Source organism: Mandrillus leucophaeus, unplaced genomic scaffold, assembly GCF_000951045.1.
Source record: "Mandrillus leucophaeus isolate KB7577 unplaced genomic scaffold, Mleu.le_1.0 Scaffold68, whole genome shotgun sequence".
Lineage (NCBI taxonomy): Eukaryota > Metazoa > Chordata > Mammalia > Primates > Cercopithecidae > Mandrillus > Mandrillus leucophaeus.
The window spans coordinates 4,477,127-4,499,324 of record NW_012107363.1 but is presented as its reverse complement, the minus strand read 5'-3'; the positions used below and the strand labels follow the sequence as shown (position 1 = coordinate 4,499,324).

General features: G+C 42.7%; 1 protein-coding gene across 1 annotated transcript in view; it reads left to right on the top strand.

Moving 5' to 3' along the window:
* Nucleotides 1-22,198, top strand: part of LOC105555306 (regulator of G-protein signaling 12-like) — a 71,724-nt gene that overhangs the window by 29,102 nt on the left and 20,424 nt on the right. Inside the window, exon 3 of the mRNA XM_012002182.1 lies at nt 6,070-6,186. Coding sequence (XP_011857572.1) covers nt 6,070-6,186 — 117 coding nt within the window. The remainder of the gene's footprint in view (nt 1-6,069; nt 6,187-22,198) is intronic.

Genomic DNA, 22,198 nt, shown 5'->3' with positions numbered 1-22,198 from the left:
CTAGTCAGGCGAGGTGGCGGGCGCCTGTAATCCTGGCTACTCGGGAGGCTGAGGCAGGAGAATGGCGTGAACCTGGGAGGCGGAGCTTGCAGTGAGCTGAGATCCGGCCACTGCACTCCAGCCTGGGCGACAGAGCGAGACTCTGTCTCAAAAAAAAGAAAAGTAAAAACTCTATGCATTAAAAAACACAACCCACAGAATGAAGGCAACCCACAGAATGGGAGAAAACATTTGTATGCCATGTGTCTGATATGGAGCTAATATGCAGAGTATATAGAGAACTCCTATAACTCAGCAACAAGAACAAACAACCCAGTTAAAAAATGGGCGAAAGTCCAAGGTGAATTCTGTGAAGTAGAAAAGAAAATAAAGAGAAATTAAAATTTAAAAAAAATGGGCAAAGGTCCAGTGTGAAACTGTGAAGTACAAAAAAAAATGAAGGAAAAGAAAAATTAAAAAGATGAGCAAAGGACTTCAATAGACATTTCTCTAAAGAAGATACACAAATAGTTAATGAGCATGTGAAAAGATGCCCAACATCATCAATTATTAGGCCAGTGCCAACTAAACACACAGTGAGGTAGCACCTCCCGCTCTTTGGGATGGCTACTGTAAAACAACTGCCACCACCACCACAAGAGAGAACATGACCCGTATTGGGTAGGATGCGGAGGAGTTGGAGCCCTGGCATACTGCTGGAAATGCCAAGTGCTGCAGCCACCGTGGGAAACAGTGTGGTGGCTCCTCAAAGAACGAACAGTACAATGACCGCATGGCCCACAATCCTGCTTCTACATATATACCCAAAGAATTGAAATCAAGGTCTTGAGGAGATGCTCTTTATACACACGTTCATAGCAGCATTATTGTAATCGCTGAAAGGCGGAAGCCACCCAGATGTCCATCATCAGGTGATGGATAAACAGTGTGGTCCATCCATACCGCAGAATATTATTCAGCCTTGAAGAGGAAGGACATTCTGACACAGACTGCAACATGGACGGCCCTTGAGGACTTCAGCGAAATTAGCCAGTCACAGAAGAACAAATATTATCCGATTCTACTTATATGGGATTCCTAGAGCAGTCAAAATTATAAAGACAGAAAGCGGGAGAGGGGGCTTGGGGGAGCGGAATGGAGAGTGTGTGTTAAATGGGGGCAGAGCTTCGTTCTGGGAAGATGAAAAGTTCTGGAGGACAGTGGTGGTGCTTGCATAACATTACGAACACATCTAATGCTACTGAGCCAGCTAATGTGGTAAATTTTATGTTATCTGGATTTTAAAATCAGATAAAATAACTATTTTGAAAGTGTAATAAAAAACAGCAGTGCAGTAGCACAGCTGGAGCTGGGTATTGTCCCAGGTCAGCCACCAGCTGTGTGACTTTGAGCAGATTTGCTTCCCTGACTTCCCGGTTCTCATCCGTGGATTGAGGCATTGGAATGGTTCTTGTGCCAAAATTACTCTTCGCTCTGAACTGATGGTTGCATGGGATGATTTGTTGTTTTTTCTTTTTTCCTTTTTCTTTCTTTTGAGACAGAGTTTTGCTCTTGTTGCCCAGGCTGGAGTGCAGTGGTGTGATCTCAGCTCACTGCAACCTCTGCCTCCCAGGTTCAAGTGATTCTCCTGCCTCAGCCTCCCGGGTAGCTGGGATTACAGGCATGCGCCACCATGCCTGGCTAATTTTGTATTTTTAGTAGAGACAGGGTTTCTCCATGTTGGTCAGGCTGATCTTGAACTCCTGACCTCAGGTGGTCCACCCGCCTCGGCCTCCCAAAGTGTTGAGATTACAGGCATGAGCCACTGTGCTCAGCAATTCATTGCTGGCACCAAGAGTGGCTGAGAAATTTGGTACCTGAGCAGGGGGTGAGGTTCTACTGTCCCCCTCCCCTCATTTCTAGCGGTTTTATTTTGGAGGGAACCTGACGCTTTTCTGGGCCTGTCTGTGATAGTAATGCCGGTTGACTGGCCGTCCCTTGGGACCCTGTAGCCAGGTAGGTTGATTGGCCTGAGGTCCTTGGTTCTCCCTGAAGCCAGCTGGTTCATGCCGGCTCACTGCATCCTGGATGCCTGGGAGCCCAGGCTGACTGGGCTCTGAGGGCAGCGGGCGGTGTCTGCTCCACTCAGTGTCCTTGAGTTCTGGGTGCGGTGGCCAAAGGCTGTGCGGTGCAGATGGTGCTCTGGGGGCCACCTGTCTTCTCAGACAGTTGTGAGGAGTCTTCTCAACTTAAAAGCTGGAGTTTGAAACAAGTGGCCTTTTAGGCCATTTTTATTATTGTCTTCCCTGTTTAGTACTCCTTGGGGAAGAGTTGAGATTATGTCCACCAGCGGGGGCGGGGGGGGGGGGTGCTAAGTCGGTGGTGATTATCTAAATTTATTAATTTACAAAACTTTGTCTATTTGAGAAACACGAATAAACGCTGGTCTCTCCCTGCTGTGGAAGTGTGACATCTGTTACTGGCCTTCGTTCCGAGAGTTGATTTAGTTTTTTGCAAGAATTGTTTTCTGTCTGCTTGTTAGACTTTTCCTTTCTCCTTTCCATCTCCAAAGCGCACAGCGCATCCACGTGTGGCCAGGCATCACAGGTCCTTTCTTTTGCCTGTGCTGGGAACAAGTTTCAAGGCTCACTGTGGAAGAGCCGCTCACCCGGGGCGTGGTCAGGGCTGCCAGGTGTGGTGGCTCACACCTGTAATCTCAGCACTTTGGGATGCTGAGGTGAGCGAATTGCTTGAGCCCAGGAGTTTGAGATCAGCCTGGGCAACACAGCAAGACCCAGTGTCTACAAAAAATACAAACATTAGCTGGGCGTGGTGGCACATGCCTGTGGTCCCAGCTACTCAGGAGGCTGAGGTGGGAGGATCACTTGAGCCTGAGAGGTCGCGGCTGCTGTGAGCCATGATCATACCTCTCCCTCCAGCCTGGGTGACAGAGTGAGATCCTGTCTCAAAAAAAAAAAAAAAAATTAAATTTTCTTATCACTGTCCACCTAAATAACAGTGAGAGGCTCTCTGAAAGGAATGATGTTTATCTGGGAGCAGGGCATTGGAGTGGGCAGATACTTGCCATGGTCTACAGTGCATAGCTGGGGAGGCCAAAGAAAACAAAGGCTTCTAAAGGAAAAATGAGGATCACATGATTGTTTTGAGATAATTATCCTTGCGACAAGGATCAGCAAGCACCAAGGGTGGTATCAGGCTGAAGGTGGGCGGGTGGTTGCTGGGCAGATGTCCTCACAGTGTGTTCTGAGTGAGGCTGTGATGTCCTGTGTGCACGGCTGTGGTTTGTGCAGTCTTTGTGATGGATTTGTTATTCCCAGGCATACTAATGTGCGAGCTCTCCCTTCATGGCCCTCCCCAGCTCTGTTTGTTAGGGTTTTTAACACAAGTCACTCATTTTGATTCTGACAGCCTTAATCTCACAAAGCCATGGGTTCATTCCCCACCCTTCCCGAGAGCAGAAGATACAGAATAGCAAATCTGTAATGAGAACAAAGTCACTCGTTGCTTTAGCAGTGGACTGAACGTTTCCCGTTACTGCTATTGACGTAACACACGTCCGCACGCCATACTGGTGCCCTGTGCTCCCCGTTGTTGGGCAGTCAGCCCCCCGTGTTGTGGCCTCCGTGTCGTGTGTCTCACGAGCACTGCTGAGCACCTTCTCAGGCCTCCCCTCTGCTGGGGCCGCACACCTGCCAGGAGCCGGGCGCTGTGCTGGGCAGCAAGTTTTCAGACAGCATCAGACGAAGCGAAGGGCTTTGCTGCTGTTGTCCCATGGCAGTCCCCTAGGGACGCTGACAGCAGTGTCATTGGTGGGAGGGAAAAGACCAAAGGCTTGGAGAGAGGACGCTGGGGAGTCTAACTTAGATGGGGGATTAAAGGTCTCTTACAAGAGAGGTTGTTTGGGTTGAGGGTCAGGGGAGGGAAGAACATGCACAAAGACCACGAGGTGGGTACCCGGGGAGCCCCTGCCAGCAGCACAGGGTGCCACACGGGAGCCTCTGAGGGCACCAAGCCTGGCTAGCATGGGGCGGGCATGGGAACAGGACTGCCAGCAGGGAGGCCAGATGTGTACGAGGCTGGGTTGTGGCTCTGCAAGGGGATAGCTGGGTTCCAGGTACATGTTACAGCTCAGGTCAGCTGTGGGTACATTTTTTGAAAAAGAAATTTCTTAGCCAAATTTTTTTCAAGAATCTGTCAGATTCATTAACTTGCTAGCAAGGAACCCAAAAGGTGACCAAAGAAGTGCATGCTTCAGAGAGAATGTGAGCCGGAGGGGTGAGAGGACGGTGTGAACCCAGAGCATGGACACGGATGCTGGCCTAAGCAGGAGAAGAGCGGGGGTGGCAATTTATCAGTCACCACAGAAGAGCCCTCTGTGGCAGGACGCCCAAGGTGCCTGCCATTGGGAGCAGAGACACCAGGAAGCTGCATCTGTGTCTGAATGGGACCACAGGTTCCCTCCAAGGAGTGTCTTACAGGCTGATTTATAGAAGGCAGGAGCCTGCAGGAGCCTGAGCTGAGCCCCGTGGGAGCGGCAGGCAGGCAGGTGCAGGCCAGTGCGGTGCATTCTCCAGCCTCGGGGGTGCAGCGTGCATGGGGGCCTGCTCCTTAGTTTGAGAACAAGCAGTTGTGCCGCTAGTGCCTTGGAGTGAGCTGGCAACTGTGGTAACTCAGCTTGGTGTGTGCTTGATACCTGTGCTGACCGGTCCATCTGGCGCCTGGCCGCTGTGCTTCTAGGCCTATGCCTGCTGGCTGCCCTCTGCTGGGCATCGCCACTTTCAGGATGACAGCCTTAGAGCCTCCTCCCGGCCTGGCGGGGTCCCATTGGTGGCGTCCTCCCGAGCGTCCTCGTGTGTTCCCGCAGCCACGGCCCCGGGTGCTGCACCTCTCACCTGCCAAGAGGATAGTGCCGCCCCTCTGCCCGTCCTTAGGGGTGTGGGCAGAGGGGAGGGTGGAGAGATGGGAGTGTGGACGGAAGGAAGGGTGGAGGATGGAGGTGTGGGGTGATGTGGGGCTGGGCCATGACAGTGGGTGGGGAAGGAAGGACTTTTCAGTTGAGGAGGAGCGGCCCAGTGCAGGGAGACCCAGGCGGGAATGGGTCTGAGGACATGATGGGCTGTGTGGGGTGTGTCAGCGCGGGGGGCAGGGAGAGAGGGGAGAGCAGTGGGAGGGAGGCCTGCTCCATCTGCTTCCAGGAAGGTGCAGGCATGCTGCAGGTTTCCCCAGGGCCTTACAAGAAATTGCTGCAAAGTTTTCTACAAGACTCTTATGCAGGTGGAGAGCCAAAAGTGGCTCGAAATCTTGACATAAACAGGTTCCCTTCCTTCAAGCCTGAAATTGGTCACTTAGGATTCCAAGTCCTCAGGAAAGCAGAGCTCCCAGCTGTGATGCTTTTTGTTTTTAGGAGGTGGTGGTGATTGATTTGCTGGAGCCAGTTTCTCATTTGGGGAAGTGTCCAGCATAATGATAGGCACAACATAGATGTTTGTCAAATTGAATTAATTCTGGTCATTTCCTGGAGGAAGACAGACAGGACGTTTTAATAGCCGGTTATTTCCTGCGCCAGAGTTGGTTGGGTCTTCAGACACCAGCTGAATGCTTAGGGATTCTTTCATTTCCTAAAGTGCTTATAAAATTATGAAAAAGCACGACTTTGCTGAAAACCTGCGTTCATACTAATCATCTTTACTCTGAAAGTCCTGTGCCCACTTTCCAAGCACCCTTGCACGTGATTTCATTTGATCTGGGTAACAGCCTTGTGGGGTGGGCTGCTGCCATCCTGTTCTGTGTTTACAGAGGTGGAGGCTTCGTCAGAGGCACACAGTTGGCAGAGCAAATACTTGACGATCCTGGGATGCCTCTTTTTTTTTTTTTTCTTTTAATTTTGCGTGTTTTTCTTGTATAAAATATACCTAACATAAGATTTACCCTGGGATGACTTTTAAATCTCTCTTTTTCAAAAGTCTTTGTTCCACAGTATTCCTTGATTTTCTACTGTGCCATGCATTGGACAAGACTAAACATCTCTTTCCAAAAGAATAACCTGATGCCTTTTTTCTTTGTGTTTAGGGCTCCAAATTTGGGCGGGGAATTGGACTCACTCAGCCTTCTCAACGCACGTCTGCTCGGAGATCATTTGGGAGATCTAAGAGATTCAGTATCACTCGCTCCCTTGATGATCTTGAGGTAATTTAATTTTCATTTTTCTTCTTTTCTCCTTCAAGTTTTAAAAAATGCAAATCCACCTTGCAGATATGTCTGGCTCTTTTTTGAGTCCCTGTGGTCTCCTCCCCTCCCCCTCTGTAGTGGTAACCCCTGTTTTCTGAGGGACAGCATCCCATGCATGTTTGGGGACCTTTCTACCCTGTGATGTGTCTGAGCTGTCACCAGGCTTTCTGGGGTGCTCTTCTGTGTGCCAGACTCCAGTGAACACTTCTAGAAATGAACTGGTTTAATTCCCACAAAAACTCTACCAGGTAGGGCCCCCTTAAAGATGGGGCGTGATCCACAGACATGGGTAAGTGTCATTTTGTGTGGCTCCTCTATCTGTGCTTCTTTTGTAAAGAACAATGAAAAGATTTTATTTTTTATAGCAGTTTTAGGTTTACAGAAAGTACAGAGAATTCTATGCCCCCACCCACTTGTTAAAAATACGCCGTCAGGATCATTATGTCCTGCATTGGTGTGGGTGTTTGTTACAGTTGACAGGCCAGGGTGGACATATGATTATTAGCTCAGGTCCACAGCTCACACGAGGGTTCCCGCCTGTGCTGTCCTCTCTGTGGCTTTGGACAAATGTCCCATGCCGTGTACCCACCGTTGTGTATCACCGAAAAAGCCACCGCCCTGGAGATCCTCTGTGCCCCACCTGTTTACCCTGCACCCTCCCCTTGAACACTGACAACCACTGATCCTTTGACTGTCTCATTTGGCGTGTTTTAAAATGTCCTACAGGTGCAGCTGTATTCTATGTCTTCTTATTAATGTCTTATTCTAGAACATTGTGTCATGTTTTCAAGATTTACTCTTGGAGTTTCAGTCCAGTCCTTTTACTTGCTGTATGGCATTCTGCTATGAGTATACGATGATGATTGATGCCTTCTGCTATCAATAGACACTCAGTGGGAGTGGGAGAGAATCTGCCCGTACAGCATTCTTATACATGTCTCCTTCAGCGCTTGTGGGATGGGGCAAGAGTGTTCTTAGCTGGGAAGGATCTGCGTGAGCAGTGTGGCCAGGCTCCATCCACACTGACTGCTCCAGCTCCTGCTCTTCCAGGAGAATAGGTGGCTTCAGGGATGGCAGGGGTCCTGAGGATTGGCACGTTGTGGCTGCAAATAGGAATCTGCCCTTGGATGGCCTGTTTAGCTTTGGTCTCTCTGGGGAACTCGAAGGGCACGTCAGGGCTAACATGGTGTATCTGGGCGGGCAGCAATCAGAGTCAGCTGCAATGGGGTGCCCATGCTGCTGATGAAGACACAAAAGGTGTGTGTGCTACCTAAGGCAGGGCCTAGCTTGAGGCTGAGGACCCCGGGACCATTTTTGGCTCATGCTGCCATGCTGAGCTGACCATCTGTGCGCGAGTCCTGTTCATTTTCCTCCTTTTCTGTTGGCCATGAGGAACTCACAATGTGGCCCTAGGTGTGGGCTGACAGAGCTGTGCTGGTACCCTGGTGAATGATATGTGGCTCTGGGCCACGTGCTCTGCGCAACCTGCCCCTTTCCTGCTGGATTCAAACTTCTATTTCATGGTGGATTGCTGTCGGGCCTGCCCCATGCCAGGGTCAGTGCCACGCTCCTGGTAGACAGCTCCATTGTCTAATCACTGGGTGTCCCCAGTGGATGTTCCCTCTCCACCAGGGCCCTGCTGCTTTCCACATGGCGTGTGGTCCCTGCTGTCTTTGCCCCACACCTTAAACTTCCTGGCTGTAACTCTCTTACTGGGGCCAAGGAGGATGGCCCAGGTGGCAGGGCTGCCTGCCCTTTTCTGTGTGGGCCCTGCTCGCTGCTGGCCACCTTCCATGAGTCCTGGGAGAGGGATCTGAGCAGCCTTCCCAAGTGAGGGGTGGTCTGCCTCTTGAGCCCATCGTCCTGAATAACACGGAGGAAGGCTCTCCATAAGAAGATGATATTTATTAGTATTTGGGAATAGGCATTGCAATGAGAATATGCATGCTGTAGTAAACTATGAATATTCAGGGAGGTCAAGGAAGACAGCAGTTTTTAAAGGAAAAATGAGGAGGATCACAAGATTGTTTTGAGATAATTGCCTTAAACAAGGGTGGTACCAGTCCAAGGTTGGACAGGCAGTTGCGGGACAGATGTCTTCAGAGGAATATTTTTGTATGTGAGGCTGAGATGGGCTGTGTGCAAGGTTGTGGTTTTGCAGTCTTTTGTGATGGATTTGTTATCAGGTCTATGAGCATGAGAACCCTCCCTTCCTGGCCTTCTCTGGCTCTATAACACTTTGTTAGGGTTTTTAATACAAGTGACTCAATTTTCATTCTGATAACTTTCGCATTTCCCCCTTTTAATTGAAACCTTTCTCCAAAAGCATAGCTGACCTGCAGTCAGGCTTTGATTGCCCTTGGTGCTGGGATGGAGCTGTCCCAGTTTGGTGTGGTCTGGTTCCACATCAGCAGGAGGTGACTGTGACCAGGAGTCACTGTCAGAGCTCATTTATCCACATTTGAGCAACCAGGGAGGTGTGGAGGGAGTGGCCCTCAGGTGCAGTCTACCTGAGTCCACTGTTAAGTATAGTTTTGTCTGTTCCATGGATGTTGGCATCATCTCAACACGCTGGGCCAACATGATTCTGTTAGGAGTTGTATTTCTACAGAGCCTTAAGCAACAGATAAAAAATTTAAAAAGGGAAAATGCAGAGTGAAATTAATAATAATATGACAATCCCAGGTTGCATAATGTTTTGAGTCATGAACATAGGCTTAAAGACAACCAGTTGAATAAATCAAATGACCGTGGAAAACTGGGTGAGACTTTTTATAATATATGGCCTGTTTCCTTTTTTGGTGTGTGTGTATTTTTTCCTTTTTGTGGAGAATGGGGTTTCTCATGTTGCCCGGGCAGATCTTGAACTCCTGGGCTCAAGCTATCTTCCCACCTCTGCTGAGATTACAGGCATGAGCCACCATGCCCACACCCGTTTTCTCATTTTGGGTATATGGGCCTTAATTTTCCCAGAATTTATCCAGGTTTAGCATGTAGTATCAGCAGTAGCACAGACGTTTCCTTCTTTACGCAATGGACAATGTAGACCAATTTTGTCATCTAGTGTCCCATGACTGAGTTGGATTAAAGCGCAGTGAGCACCAGTTGTATTAGGAATGTTGCCGAAGTCACCCACTAGGTGGACTCAAGGATCTCTTAGGGTTCTATCTAGTTCCCAGCAAAAGCTACTGATTGTGAAATTTCGATTACACCATTATTGTGCTGAGTCAAAAAGGTAGGCATTAAGAGGGGTAAATGTCTCATTATAAAATGGAGTCTTATTCCAGTGCCTTGGGAGAAGCTGCCCACAGCATGAAGCTGTCAGCTTCTAGTCCTGTCTTGTGGTCTAAGTGTCTCTGGTTGTGGCATCAGTGGTTTGGTGAACTCTTGGTGTGGCCCATGCATCAGGAATGAGATTTGTCCCTTAAAATTCATTTAGTTTCAGCTTATAGGGCTTCAGGCATAGAGTAGTTCTCTGCTTTTAATAATTCTACGGAAGAAAGTTGGATGGGAGGAAGTTGGAAGACTTGGGGAGCTTGGAAACAGTGCACAGGGCTCCCGTCTAATAATAGGAGTATTGCAGCTTTTCTTCAGAAGCATGGCTTCTTCTCTCTACCTTGATCACACAAGAAAAAAATCACTCCAATTTTAACAGCCTCCTGAGGCTGGGAAGACAAACCAAGGCAGACTATAGATTTTTCCTACAGTCTTAAGGTTTCTGGGCCTGACAGGAAGTGACAGTTTTTACTTACCCGCTGTGAGGCTGGAGCCCTTGAAGCAGGGTGTTCTATGCACATTCTCAAATTTGAGATTCCAGACATGGCGTTGGGAACAAAACCAGTGGTTTCTGTTGTATCCTGCTATAAAGAGGTAACAGATTTTTGTTGTTGTTGTTGTTGTTGTAAATAACCATGTTGCCATAAGAATACTTGTGAACAGTTTCTAGATTTTGGAGGGATTGAGTAGGGAGAAAAAGCAAATGTTTTTACTTTTGTTTTCACAGAAGTATACTTTACCAGATTGCTGTTAAGTTATAGACAGTTTAAGAAAGAAAACATCCTGGCCGGGCGCGGTGGCTCACGCCTGTAATCCCAGCACTTTGGGAGGCCGAGGCAGGCAGATCACGAGGTCCGGAGATCGAGACCATCCTGGCTCACACGGTGAAAGCCCGTCTCTACTAAAAATACAAAAAATTAGCCATGCGTGGTGGCGGGCACCTATAGTCTCAGCTACCTGGGAGGCTGAGGCAGGAGAATGGTGTGAACCCGGGAGGCAGAGCTTGTAGTGAGCCGAGATCACACCACTGCACTCTAGCCTGGGTGACACAGCGAGACTCTATCTCCAAAAAAAAAAAAAAAGAAAAAAAGAGAAAACATCCTTAGATCTGGAAAACAAACATTTAAGTAAAGAACCAACAATGTTTTGAATAGAAGTCATAAAATCATCTCATCAGTTATTTAATCTCATGTAATTAATTTTTGTTCTGCTTGCTCTTGATAAGTAGTTTCACAAATTCGTCTGTTTCCTTATTAGAGTTCTGAAGAATTTTCAGTTAGTCTGTCGATCTTAAAGTTATTAGAAACCCATATTTAAGAGTACTTCTTAGAGTCTTTTCCATGAAATCTGATTGCAAATACTTTTAGAGAGAAAAATGAAAGCAATAACAATGGATAAGAAAAACAGAATAGCCATGGTTTAAAATCTGGTATAAGTTCATTATAATTAGCAATTGACAAGGAAATCTGGCTATTTCTGTAGCATACAACATGATAACCAGAGTTATGGCATATTAGATTTCTAAGAGTTTTATACAATTTTGGAACATTCCTATAAAAACACACCCATAAATGTGACTGAAGGAAGGTCTAGCATCACGTATCATTTTAGTGTTTTTTATACAATTTACCAGATAAGCCTAATAATTTACTGTCTTTTTAAGATTAGAGATACATCCTTTGAGGCTCTCCAGGAGTTGACTGGAAAATACTAAAGCTAATTATGGGTCAAAAAGATTTAATTTAGAATTTGTATCTTGGGGAAGCCCATCAAAGATACCAAAAGATTTAAAACACGTGATCAAAACAGGAGCACAGGTCACTATTAGATAATAGTCATTCATTTAACCTGAATAAGAAGGACTTCAAAAGCAACACAGGGAGCTCCATGAATGTAAACAAGCAACCCACTCAAAGCTCCGTTTTCCTAAAAAATAAAAAAACTTAAGACAGCACAGGAAATTATCTTGATAAAACATAAAATCTTTGTTTCGTAGGCCAGTTACCAGAAAGGTAAAGGAAAACCTCCTGTGGTGTGACTGCCTCTCGTCGTGGGAAGCCCATTTGGTTTGCCTGGAAGTAGAACCTGATGAAAAGTACTTGAATTTAATGAGACATAGGAAGAGTGTGTCCAAGGTTATGAGTGCGCACCATATCATGGAGGAGCGTAAATGTGACAGTTAGTACCTTGAGCAGGGCAGTACATGGCTCTAAGTCACAGCATGGGAAGTTTTCTGCTTCCATGGCACAATTCATACACATCCAGAAAAGCCGAATGTACAGAATCGAGTTATACAGGTGGAAAACAGTGCGTCAGACCATAGTAACAGAGTTAAAACTGGAGAAAAAAGTTACAGGAGCTGACAAAAAAGTTGAAGGAAAGAGTCCTTGCCCAGCCAAGCAAGCAGCTGCAGCTTCTCAAGGGGAGAGAGCGGAAGGCAGTGATGATGCGGCCTGCAAGTCACGCGCAGCAAGGCCAGGTCAAAGCCGAGCTTCTGAGATCCACATTGAGAGGAAGACTCTGCCTGGAGAAATGAAATTACCATTCTAAATGAAGACAGCATTTCTAACCTGAAAGGAGGGAAATTAGATGGAGACTAAAATAGAAAAAAGCTGCAGTTCAGAAGCTTGTTTTATAAACGTATTTCAGAATTGAAAATCAAAATGTCCTGCAGTTTTACTAATAGCTGATCAATACTTCAAGAAAATCCTGTTGTTCTAACATAAGCAACCATGTTTTTTGCTTTGTATTAGTGTATTTTTAATATTAAAGCTTGGTCTTTAGAAAGAATTATAATTTTCTTCTAATTATAACCAACTTAATCATATAAAATTTATTTCGTAAATTCACCCTTCGCAGACCTTTTATGACCTGTATAGGTCTTCGATGACATCCTTAAGCCTTTCTGCTTTGTTCTGTACTTCTCTTTCTTAAAAAAAACAGGCATTTTACTTTAGGACAAAAATTTACCACACAGGAGTCTTTCTCATACAAAATTATTCACTTTTGTTTTTAACCTTCCTTACTAAAATACATCTACATACCTATAACTTTCTTCACATCTCTCTCTTTCCTACTTAGTGATTTCTTTGTCTTTTCTTTCTAAACCCGTATTTTGAAACAAATTTTAAATAATCTCCAAACTAGACAAAATTACTCTTTTTTCTCAATAAAGAATACATTTTTATTCCTCTCTTGTAATTTTTCTCATCAGAAACGTATCTTACTTTTGGTATACTTTGTATACTGATATATACACACACACACACACATATACATATTAGAATATACGTATTAGAATGTATTATATATACATATATACACACACATATTAGAATATACATATTAGAATGTATTATATATACATATATATACACACACACACATACATATTAGAATTTTAACTCTTAGTAACTAATTTTTAGTGAAAACCTTGGAAGCAAGAAACTTTTAAACTGCTGGTCACATATCAGTATTTTATAGATGAGAACCATTATATAATTTTTGTAAACATGTTTTCCCATAACATAATTACTTTGTGTATTAACAGGCAAAAATATTTAGTCCTTCTCTAAAATTTAATAAGCCAAGAACAAACACACGTTTGTGTTCAGCAATTTATGTTTTAGTACTTTATCTTATATGGAAATGACGTAGACATTTTATGAGTATCTATCATTTAATTTAACGTAGCATAACTTTAAGATTTCAGATTACATGGCAGTTTTTTATAAGCACTTTCCCATCTACATTTACCTAATTTATTTATTTTTAATAATTATACCCAGGTTACTTATGAAAACTGAGATATTAGAAAAAGCTAGTCTTCATTTCAAGTTATTTCCCTTTTCACCATTTGTATAGCCCATGAATATCAGGTTTTTACCCAAGAAACATAAATAGAGGGCTATTTTGCTGATAACACAGAAGATACAGCAATTTTTATTAAACTAACAATGTTAGTCTTAGTCATTAAAAAGTTATACAAATAAAGATAATTGTGTCTTTAGGCTGGATTCATACTTTTATAACCTTAAGACGTCTAGCAGAGATAAACATAATCCTGTCTGACCAGTAAAGCCAGGCAAAGATGTATGCTGACAATTTTGAAGACATTTCTATTTTTATTTTATCAACAAATTTAAAACCAACTTATTTATCCAAGATTTACTTAAATCAGCTGGGTGCGGTGGCTCATGCCTATAATCCCAGCACTTTGGGAGGCTGAAGCAAGAGGATTGCTTGAGCTCAGGAGTTGGAGACCAGCCTGGGCAACATGGCAAGATCCCATCTCCACAAAAAATTAAAAAATTAGGCAGGTATGATGGTGCACGCCTGTAGTCCCAGCTAATCATGAGCCTGAGGTGGAAGGATCACTTGAGCCCAGGAGGTTGAAGCCACAGTGAGCCATATTTGTACCACTGCATGCACCCCAGCCTGGGTGACAGAGAAAGAACCTATCTCAAAAAAACAAAAAACAAACAAAAACTATTTATTTAAGTCACATGAACTAAAAAGCATTTGGGTTAATTACTATATATTTTATATGAGTTCTTGTGTAAGCCAATCCGAATAGAATTTCTTAAGGGATTTCTGGCTATGCCAGATTTTACCATGTAGATACAACATATAATATGTGTAAACATACATAAAAGCATATACACACAAATGAAGATCTTATGGCTTTCATTTTAGAATTTTGGTCATGAAACAGCAAAAGATAGTAATACAAATTCACTGGTTTATAAAAGATAGTTGGATCAAATTATACTTTTGACAAAATGGGACTTTTATCCGTGGCTAAGTTCTGTTTACCCTGATAAGTAATTCATGAAGGCTATGGACCAGAATTTTGGATAAAGCAGTTTTCATAGCAGTTTGACTTTTAAAAACCTTTTAATCCTTTTTTCAGATTCAAATGAATTTAGGGCTGAATATTCAGATGTTTACATTTTAGCTAGGCCTGGCTAAATTGTATAAAAAATACCCAGAATTTTCAAGTTGCCTTGAATTTGTAACAAATCTTTTTGTTTGTTTGCCTTTTCTGGCTCTTAAGTGTCAGACAAAATAATTTTTATGTCAGACAGAGATACCTTATAGTATTGCTCTGAGCTTAAGATTTTAACCTGTTTGATCTGACAGCCTAGCTTATATAAACATTTATAAAGTTTTTTTTTTTTAGAATATCAACTTTTCAATTAACTTTTTCACCACCCTAAGCAATTGTTATACAAACCTAAATTTACATTTCCAAAAGGTGTCTGCATTGTTGGTTGCCATAGATTTGAAATAATTTATAAAGCCATTAGTTTGAAAGCCCTTTAACACTTAAAAGAAAATCTTAGTTTCCATAAGCAATGAGTTTATCTTAATGCTGGCAGAAAACTCATCAGATTCAAAGTTGGCGGAAAAAAGAGATGGAGAGTTAACCCTGTAGTTAGTTACAGTTTTTAACAAGCTTAGACAGTTAGAAAAATGGCCGTCCAGTGCTGCATGTTTCCTCTTGTAGTTTGCCCATCACCGCACAAGAATGGACCACCGTATAGCTGGCCAGAGTCCCAGAAGACCTGGTGTACCTCAGTGTTTAAAAATCCCATTTCATTTCTTATTAATCTCTTGAGCAAAAAAAATCCTATAATTCCTGTCAGGGAGTTTGGACTGGTGCTGACTGCCCTTGTTAATTGGCCACCCCATAACCATTATTTAGAATCTTTAGTTTTGCTTTCAGATCATGGCCAGAAACAAGCAAGAGAAAAAAGAGCCAAATCATATACAGATGTGCGTAAGCAAATCAAAATGAAACAAAAAATAAGTGTGTTCACAGAAATTTTAAGCCAGGCATGCAGTCCAAACAGAACATTAAACCGGGTGTGCAGAACCAGACAATATAAATTCTGTAGTAACCAGAGGGACATGGTCCTTACCCCAGAAGGGACTTCCCAGAAGAGACAAAAAGTCCTTTATCATCCCAGACAGATGCAAGGTCCTTTATTAAGGTCCTTTATTAACTCAGATCCCAAATAAAGTGAAAAAGAGCTTCTTACAAAAAATGGGAGGCTTGGTTTGAAAGAAGACTTTTAAAGGCAGAAGAGGTGAGCCGTGGAAGCAGAGAGCTCAAAGGGCTTAATTGAGTACCGCATACCAGTTCCAAGAATTATTGATTCTTTCCACAGGTGATCCTTCTCCACGTCCCACTTCTGACACTGGTTATGTCATCCTAAATAACAAATAGGGAGGCAGACTCTCCAAAAGAAAATGGTGTTTATTCAGGAATAGGCATTGCAATGGGATACATGTTATGGTAAACTATGTACATATTCAGGGAAATAATGGAAGATAAAGATTTCTTAAGGAAAAATGAATATGATTACAAAATTGTTTTGAGATAATTTTTCTTGGCTACAACGATCAATAACAAGGGTGGCATGATTCTGAGGCTGGACAGGCAGTTGCTAGGCAGATGTCCTCGCAGAAGTAATTTGTGTGTGTGTGTAAGGTTGTTTGGCCTTTGTGCAAGGTTATAGTTTTCCAGTCTGTTGTGATAAGTCTTGTTATCAGGCATTTGTCTATGAGAACCCTCCCTTCCTAACCTTCCCTAGCTCTATTTATCAGGGTTTTTAATATAGTGACTCCGTTTTGAATCTGACAACTTTCACAAACCCAAAGAGGCCTACCAGACATTGGCTTCTGTCTGAGAGACAGGAGTTGTGAGTTAAAATAATTTGTCCCTTTCTTTGGAAGGGATGTTTGACTCCTAAAGCTTTGCCGATGGGGCAGGCCACTGAGTCTCTGTAGGTTCTGCCTCGCACCCTCCAGAGTGCGTGTGGCGTGCTAAGGCCTCCAGCATACTTGCCGCTTCTTGCTCATCTGGTCCAGTTAGCCTGATGTTAAAGGTATAATGAGCCACTGTGATGTTCTGAGTTGAACCAGATCATACGGGTCCTCTGGGACGACCTTGCTGGAGGGTGGGAGGGTTAACGAGGCCTGGGGCAGGACTACATAGGATAGGCAGCATACACTGCTGCCTGTCCTATGTGAGAGTGAACTGAGTTTCATCTTTCTGATAGGAATGGAAAAGAAGGCATTCCTAGATCAGTGTGTGCATGCTGCATCCTGGGGGAATGTTACTGTACTCTAGCAAAGGTACCACATCTGGCACAGCAGCTGTGATTGGCACTGCTTCTTAGTTAAGTTTGTAGTAGCTCACTATCATCACCGTGATCCATCTGAACTTTGTAGGACCAGACTGGTATGAGTTAACTTGGGTGTGACAGGGACTACCACTTTCACCTTTTTTGAAGTCTTTGAGGATGGTACCAGTCTGGGCTGTTTCTTCCCTGATGTGGCAGTGTTTTTCACTAACCGTCTTGGTTTGGGTTGGGGAAGGAGACTGTGCCACGGGCTTCTCCTGGACTTTTCCAGCTGAGTAGCTCTTACCAGTGAGTGAAGGAACCAATGTGAGGGTTCTGCCGGTCATTTCATGTATACATTTGGGAACTAGGGAAATGACCGTGGGTGGGTCTGTGGATCTGTTGTGAGCTAGACTGGGGCCAGGACTCCCTGCATAACCTGGCTTCCGTGCGCCCCCTCTTTATAGGGAGAACATGGTAGTGCTTTGGGTCCCTAGATAGTGTCGATTCCTACCCTAAGTTCAACGAAACCAGAGAGCTCTGGGCATTCCCCTTTCCCTAACACACCACTTCCCAAGCAAGTGGCCAACAGCCTATGGAGAGAGACTGGGGAAATGACTATTGATGACACCTGCCTTGGTGTTACAAGGACCTGCCTAATTCTATTCTGCATTCCTTTAATCAGTGGCTTCCAGGTTTGAGAAATGGCTCACATTTTTCAAATTGGACAAAGGATCATGACTTTATTGGGGTTGCTGCCCTTGGCCTTGATTCTTTAAAACTGTGTAAATTAAGCAATACCCTTGCTGGCTGCCCAGCCAGCTTGCCCCAGGAACACCTTGTTTTCCTCCCGCAACATGGGAAGCCTGGTGGAGCTGCGAATTCCACTTCTTGGAGGCTGTGCTCACCTTTACAAGTCCTGAATGGAGCTCCGCCATGTCTGCCTTCTGGTTGTAGGGGATTAGGGCTTTGTTAGATTCTGCCAGGGACACCTGCCGTTCGCATTTTGCCTTTAGTTGGTACTTAATCATACCGGGTGTTTGATGACTCTTTCTCACAAATGAACTTTCATGTAATGCCACACTCAGTAAGTGCATTCTTTCTAAGCCCTTGGAACATTACAAAAGCTGATGAGCCTGGGCATTACGTGTGCTGGACGGTAAAACAAATTTGAAAAATATTCAAGCCTGTCCTGCAGAAACTGTTTCCTGCCACAGTGCAGGTACACTGTAAGCCAACAGCAAAATGTGTTTGCTAAGTAAGCAGTCCATTATGAAATAATCCAGAGTTCACAGACGCAATCACAATAGAAGCTAGAAAGCGTTTTGAAACAAACATCAATGAGAATACTACATATCTAAACTTGTGGGATATAGCTGAAACTGTGTGTAAAGAAGAGTTCACAGCTTTCAATGCATATATTAGAGATGAAGGAAAATAGAATGTCATCTTAAGAAGTTAGACAAAAAGTTGTAGAACAGAATTACAGGACGTCAAAGCTAGGCAATAATAAAAGGTAAAAGCATCAATTAATGAAATAGAAAACCAACAAACCAACAAAAAATAAAGAAAGATTATTTCTCAGCTCATTTTATGAGGCTACCATAACCTTGGTATCAAAAATCTGACAAAGACATAAGAAAGGGAAATCATAGGCCAAGCTTGCCAATAAACATATGCGTGAGAATCCTAAATGAAACATTAGCAAGGTGATTCCAGCAATTTATAAAAAGGGTAACATACACATTTGTTTCAAGGACACAGTATTTTTTAACATTTGAAAATCAATCAATTTAACTTACTATATTAACAGAATAAATAAAAAAAGTATTATCTCAAAAGAAGCAGGAAAGGCATTTGGTAAAATTCAGTATCCATTTATGGTAAAACAAAGTTAAAAGAATTAAAAGAAATTTCCTTAATCTGATAAGGATATCAAAAAACTCTATGGCATCATAACTAATTATGGAATCATAATTAAGTTTTCCCTTTGTGATCAGGAACAAGAGAAAGATTTCAATTTAAATCGTTACCGGAAGTCCTGGTTAGTGTACTAAGAAAGTAAAAACAACAAAAGTTTAAAAAGCTTGCAAAGAAGAAGTGAAAATGTTACTGTTCTCAGATGATGTGATTGTAACAGAAGATCCAAAAGTCCAGTGGTGGCTGACACCTGTAATCCCAGCACTTTGGGAGGCTGAAGCGGGCAGATCATTTGAGTTCAGGAGTTTGAGACCAGCCTGGGCAATGTGGCTAAGACCTGTCTCTACAAAAAATACAAAAGTTATCTGGGTGTGGTGGTATGTGCCCGTAGTCCCAGCTGCTTGTGGGGCTGAGGTGGGAGGATTGCCTGAGCCTGGGAGGTCGAGGCTGCAGTAAGCTGTGTTTGTGCCACTGCGTTCTAGCCTGGGGGACAAAGTGAGACCTTGTCTCCAAAAAAAGGAAAAAAAAAAAAGAAAAGAAAATCCCAAAGTATCTATAGACCAGTTATTAAAATGAATTAATTCAACAAGGTTGCTAGATACATGGTTAATATACAAAAATCAATTGTATATACATTTAGAAAATGACCTATATATTCAGTGCAGTTTTAATCAAAATGCCAAGAGGTTTTTGATTAAAGAAGATGATTCTAAAATCTTCATGGGAATACAAAGGGCCAAGAGTAGCCAAGATTATCTTTTTCAATTTTTTTTTTTTTAAGATAGCTTCTTGCTCTGTCCCCCATACTGGAGTGCAGTGGTGCAATCTTGGCTCACTGCAACCTCTGCCTCCTGGGCTCAAGCACTCCTTTGGCTTCGGCCCCCCATGTAGCTGGGAGTACAGGAGTGAGCCATCATGCCTGGATAATTTTTGTATTTTTTGTAGAGACAGAGTTTCACCATGTTGTCCAGGATGGTCTCAAACTCCTGAGCTCAGGTGATCCACCTGCCTTGGCCTTCCAAAATGCTAGGATTACAGGCATGAGCCACCACACCTGGCTTTTCAATTTATTTTAATTGTAGTAAAATACATACAACAAAATTCATTATTTTAACCATTTTTAAGTATGCAGTTCAGTGTTATTAAATTCACTCATAATGTGCAACCATCACCACCATCCATCTCTAGAAGTTTTTTTGTCTTGTTAGACTCTGCACCCATTAAACACTAATTCCCCATTCCCCCCACCCCCAGCCCCTGGCAGCCACCATTCTACTTTCTATCTCTATGATTTGGACTATTCTAGGTATTACTAGAATAGTGTTCACTATTCTAAGTGAAATCATACAGTATTTGCCTTTTTGTAACTGGCTTATTTCACTTGGCATAATGTTCTCAGGGGCCATCCGTGTTGTAGCATGTGTCAGAATGTCCTTCCCTTTTAAGGCTGAATAATATTCTACTGTGTGGATATACTCATATTTTGCTTATCTGTTCACCTGTTAATAGACACTTGTGTTGCTTCTGTGTTTTAGCTATTGTGAATAATACTGCTATAAATATGGGTGTGTAAATACCTGTTGAGTTCCTGCTTCCCATTCTTTTGGGCATATCCCAAAAGTGGAATTTCTGTATCATTTGTAATCCTATTTTTAATTTTTGAGAAACCACCATACTGTTTTCCATAGTGGCTGTACCACTGGATATTCCTAATGACAGTGCACAAGGTTTCTAGCTTCTCCTTGACAACGACGCTTTCTGTTTTTTTTGATAGTAGTCATCCTAATGAGTGTGAAGTGGTATCTCATTTTTTGGATTTGCATTTCCCTAATGTTTAGTGTTGCTGAGCATCTTTTCATGTGCTTTTTGGCTATTTGCATATTTTCTTTGGACAAATGTCTACTCAAGTCCTTTGCCCATTTTTTAATCAGGTTGTTTGTTTTTGTTGTTGAGTTTTAGGAGTTCTGTCTGTATTCCAGATATTAACCCCGTATCAGATACATGATTTGCAAATGTTTTCTCATTCTGTGGGTTGCCTTTTTACTCTATTGATACTCTCTTTGGTGTGCAAAATTCTTAAATTTTCATGAAGTCCAATTTATCTGTTTTTTCATTTGTTGTGTGTGCCTTTGATATCCAAGAAATCATTGCCAAATCCAGTGTCTTGAAGCTTTTACCCTGTTTTCTTCTAAGTTTTATTGTTTCAGGTGTTATTTAGGTCTTTGACCCATTTTGAAGTAACTTTTGTATATGGTGTCAGGTAAAGGTCCGTTTTTATTCTTTTGCATGTGGATATCCTTTTCCCAGCACCATTTATTGAAGAGATTATCCTTTCTTTCCCCATTGAATGGTTTTGGTACCCTTCTCAAAAATGATTTGACTATTTATGTAAGAGTTTATTTCTGGGCTTTCTTTTCTATTCCATTGGTCTTATGTGTATGTCTTTATGCCAGTGCCACACTGTTTTGATTACTGTAGCTTTGAAATCAGGAAGTTCAAGTCCTCTAGCTTTGTTCTTCTTTTTCAAGATTGTTTGGGCTATTTAGGGTCTCTTGAAATTCCAAGTGAATTTTAGGATGGGTTTTTCTATTTCTGTAAAAAGTCATTGGGATTTCAATAGGGATTACATTGAATCTGCAGATTGCTTTGGGGAGTATTGACATCTTAACTTTATCAAGTCCGTCCATCCATCAACATGGGATATGTTATATTTACTTAAGTCTTTATTCCTTTCAGCAATGTTTTCTAGTTTTCATTGTACAAGTCTTTCACCTCCTTGGTTTGGTTAATTCCTTGGTGTTCTTTTTATACTATTGTTAATGTAATTGTTTTTATAATTTACTTTTCAGATTTTTCACTGTCAGTGTAGAAATGCAACGGATTTTTGTGTGTTGACTTCGTGTCTTCCTGTTTGCAGAATTCATTTGTTAGCTCTAATAGGGTTTTTTTTTTTTTTTTTTTTTTTGGTGGAATCTTCTACATAAAATATCTTACTATCTGTGAACAGAGAAAATTTTACTTGTTTGTTTCCAGTTTGGGGGCCTTTCATTTCTTTTTTTTGCCTAATTGCTCTGGCTAGAACTTACAGTACTATGTTGAAAAGAATTGTCAAAGTGGGTATTCATGCCTTGTTCATGATCTTAGATGAAAAGCTTTCAGCCATTCTCCAGTAGATATGATGTTTGTTGTTAATTTTTCACTAATGCCTTTTATATTTGAGGTAGTTTCCTTCTATTTCTAGTTTATTGAGTGTTTTTTTTAAAGTCATGAAAGGGTATTGAATTTTGTGAAATTTTTTTACATCAGTTAATTATGTGATTTTCCCTCTTAATTTTGTGAATGTGGTGTATTACAATGATTGAATTTTCATATGTTGAATTACCCTTGCATTCTAGGAATAAATTCCACTTGGTGATGGTATATAATCCTTTTAATATGCTACTAAATTCAGTTTGCTAGTATTTGGTTGAGGATTTTTACATCAGTATTCATCATGAATACTGGTCTCTAGTTTTCTTGTATTGTCTTTGTCTGGCTTGATGTCAGGGTAATGCTGTCATAGAACAGGAAGTATTCCTCCTCCCTCTCCTCCTCCCCCTCTTCTCCCTCCTCCTCCTCCTCGTCCCCCTCCTCCTCCCCTTCTC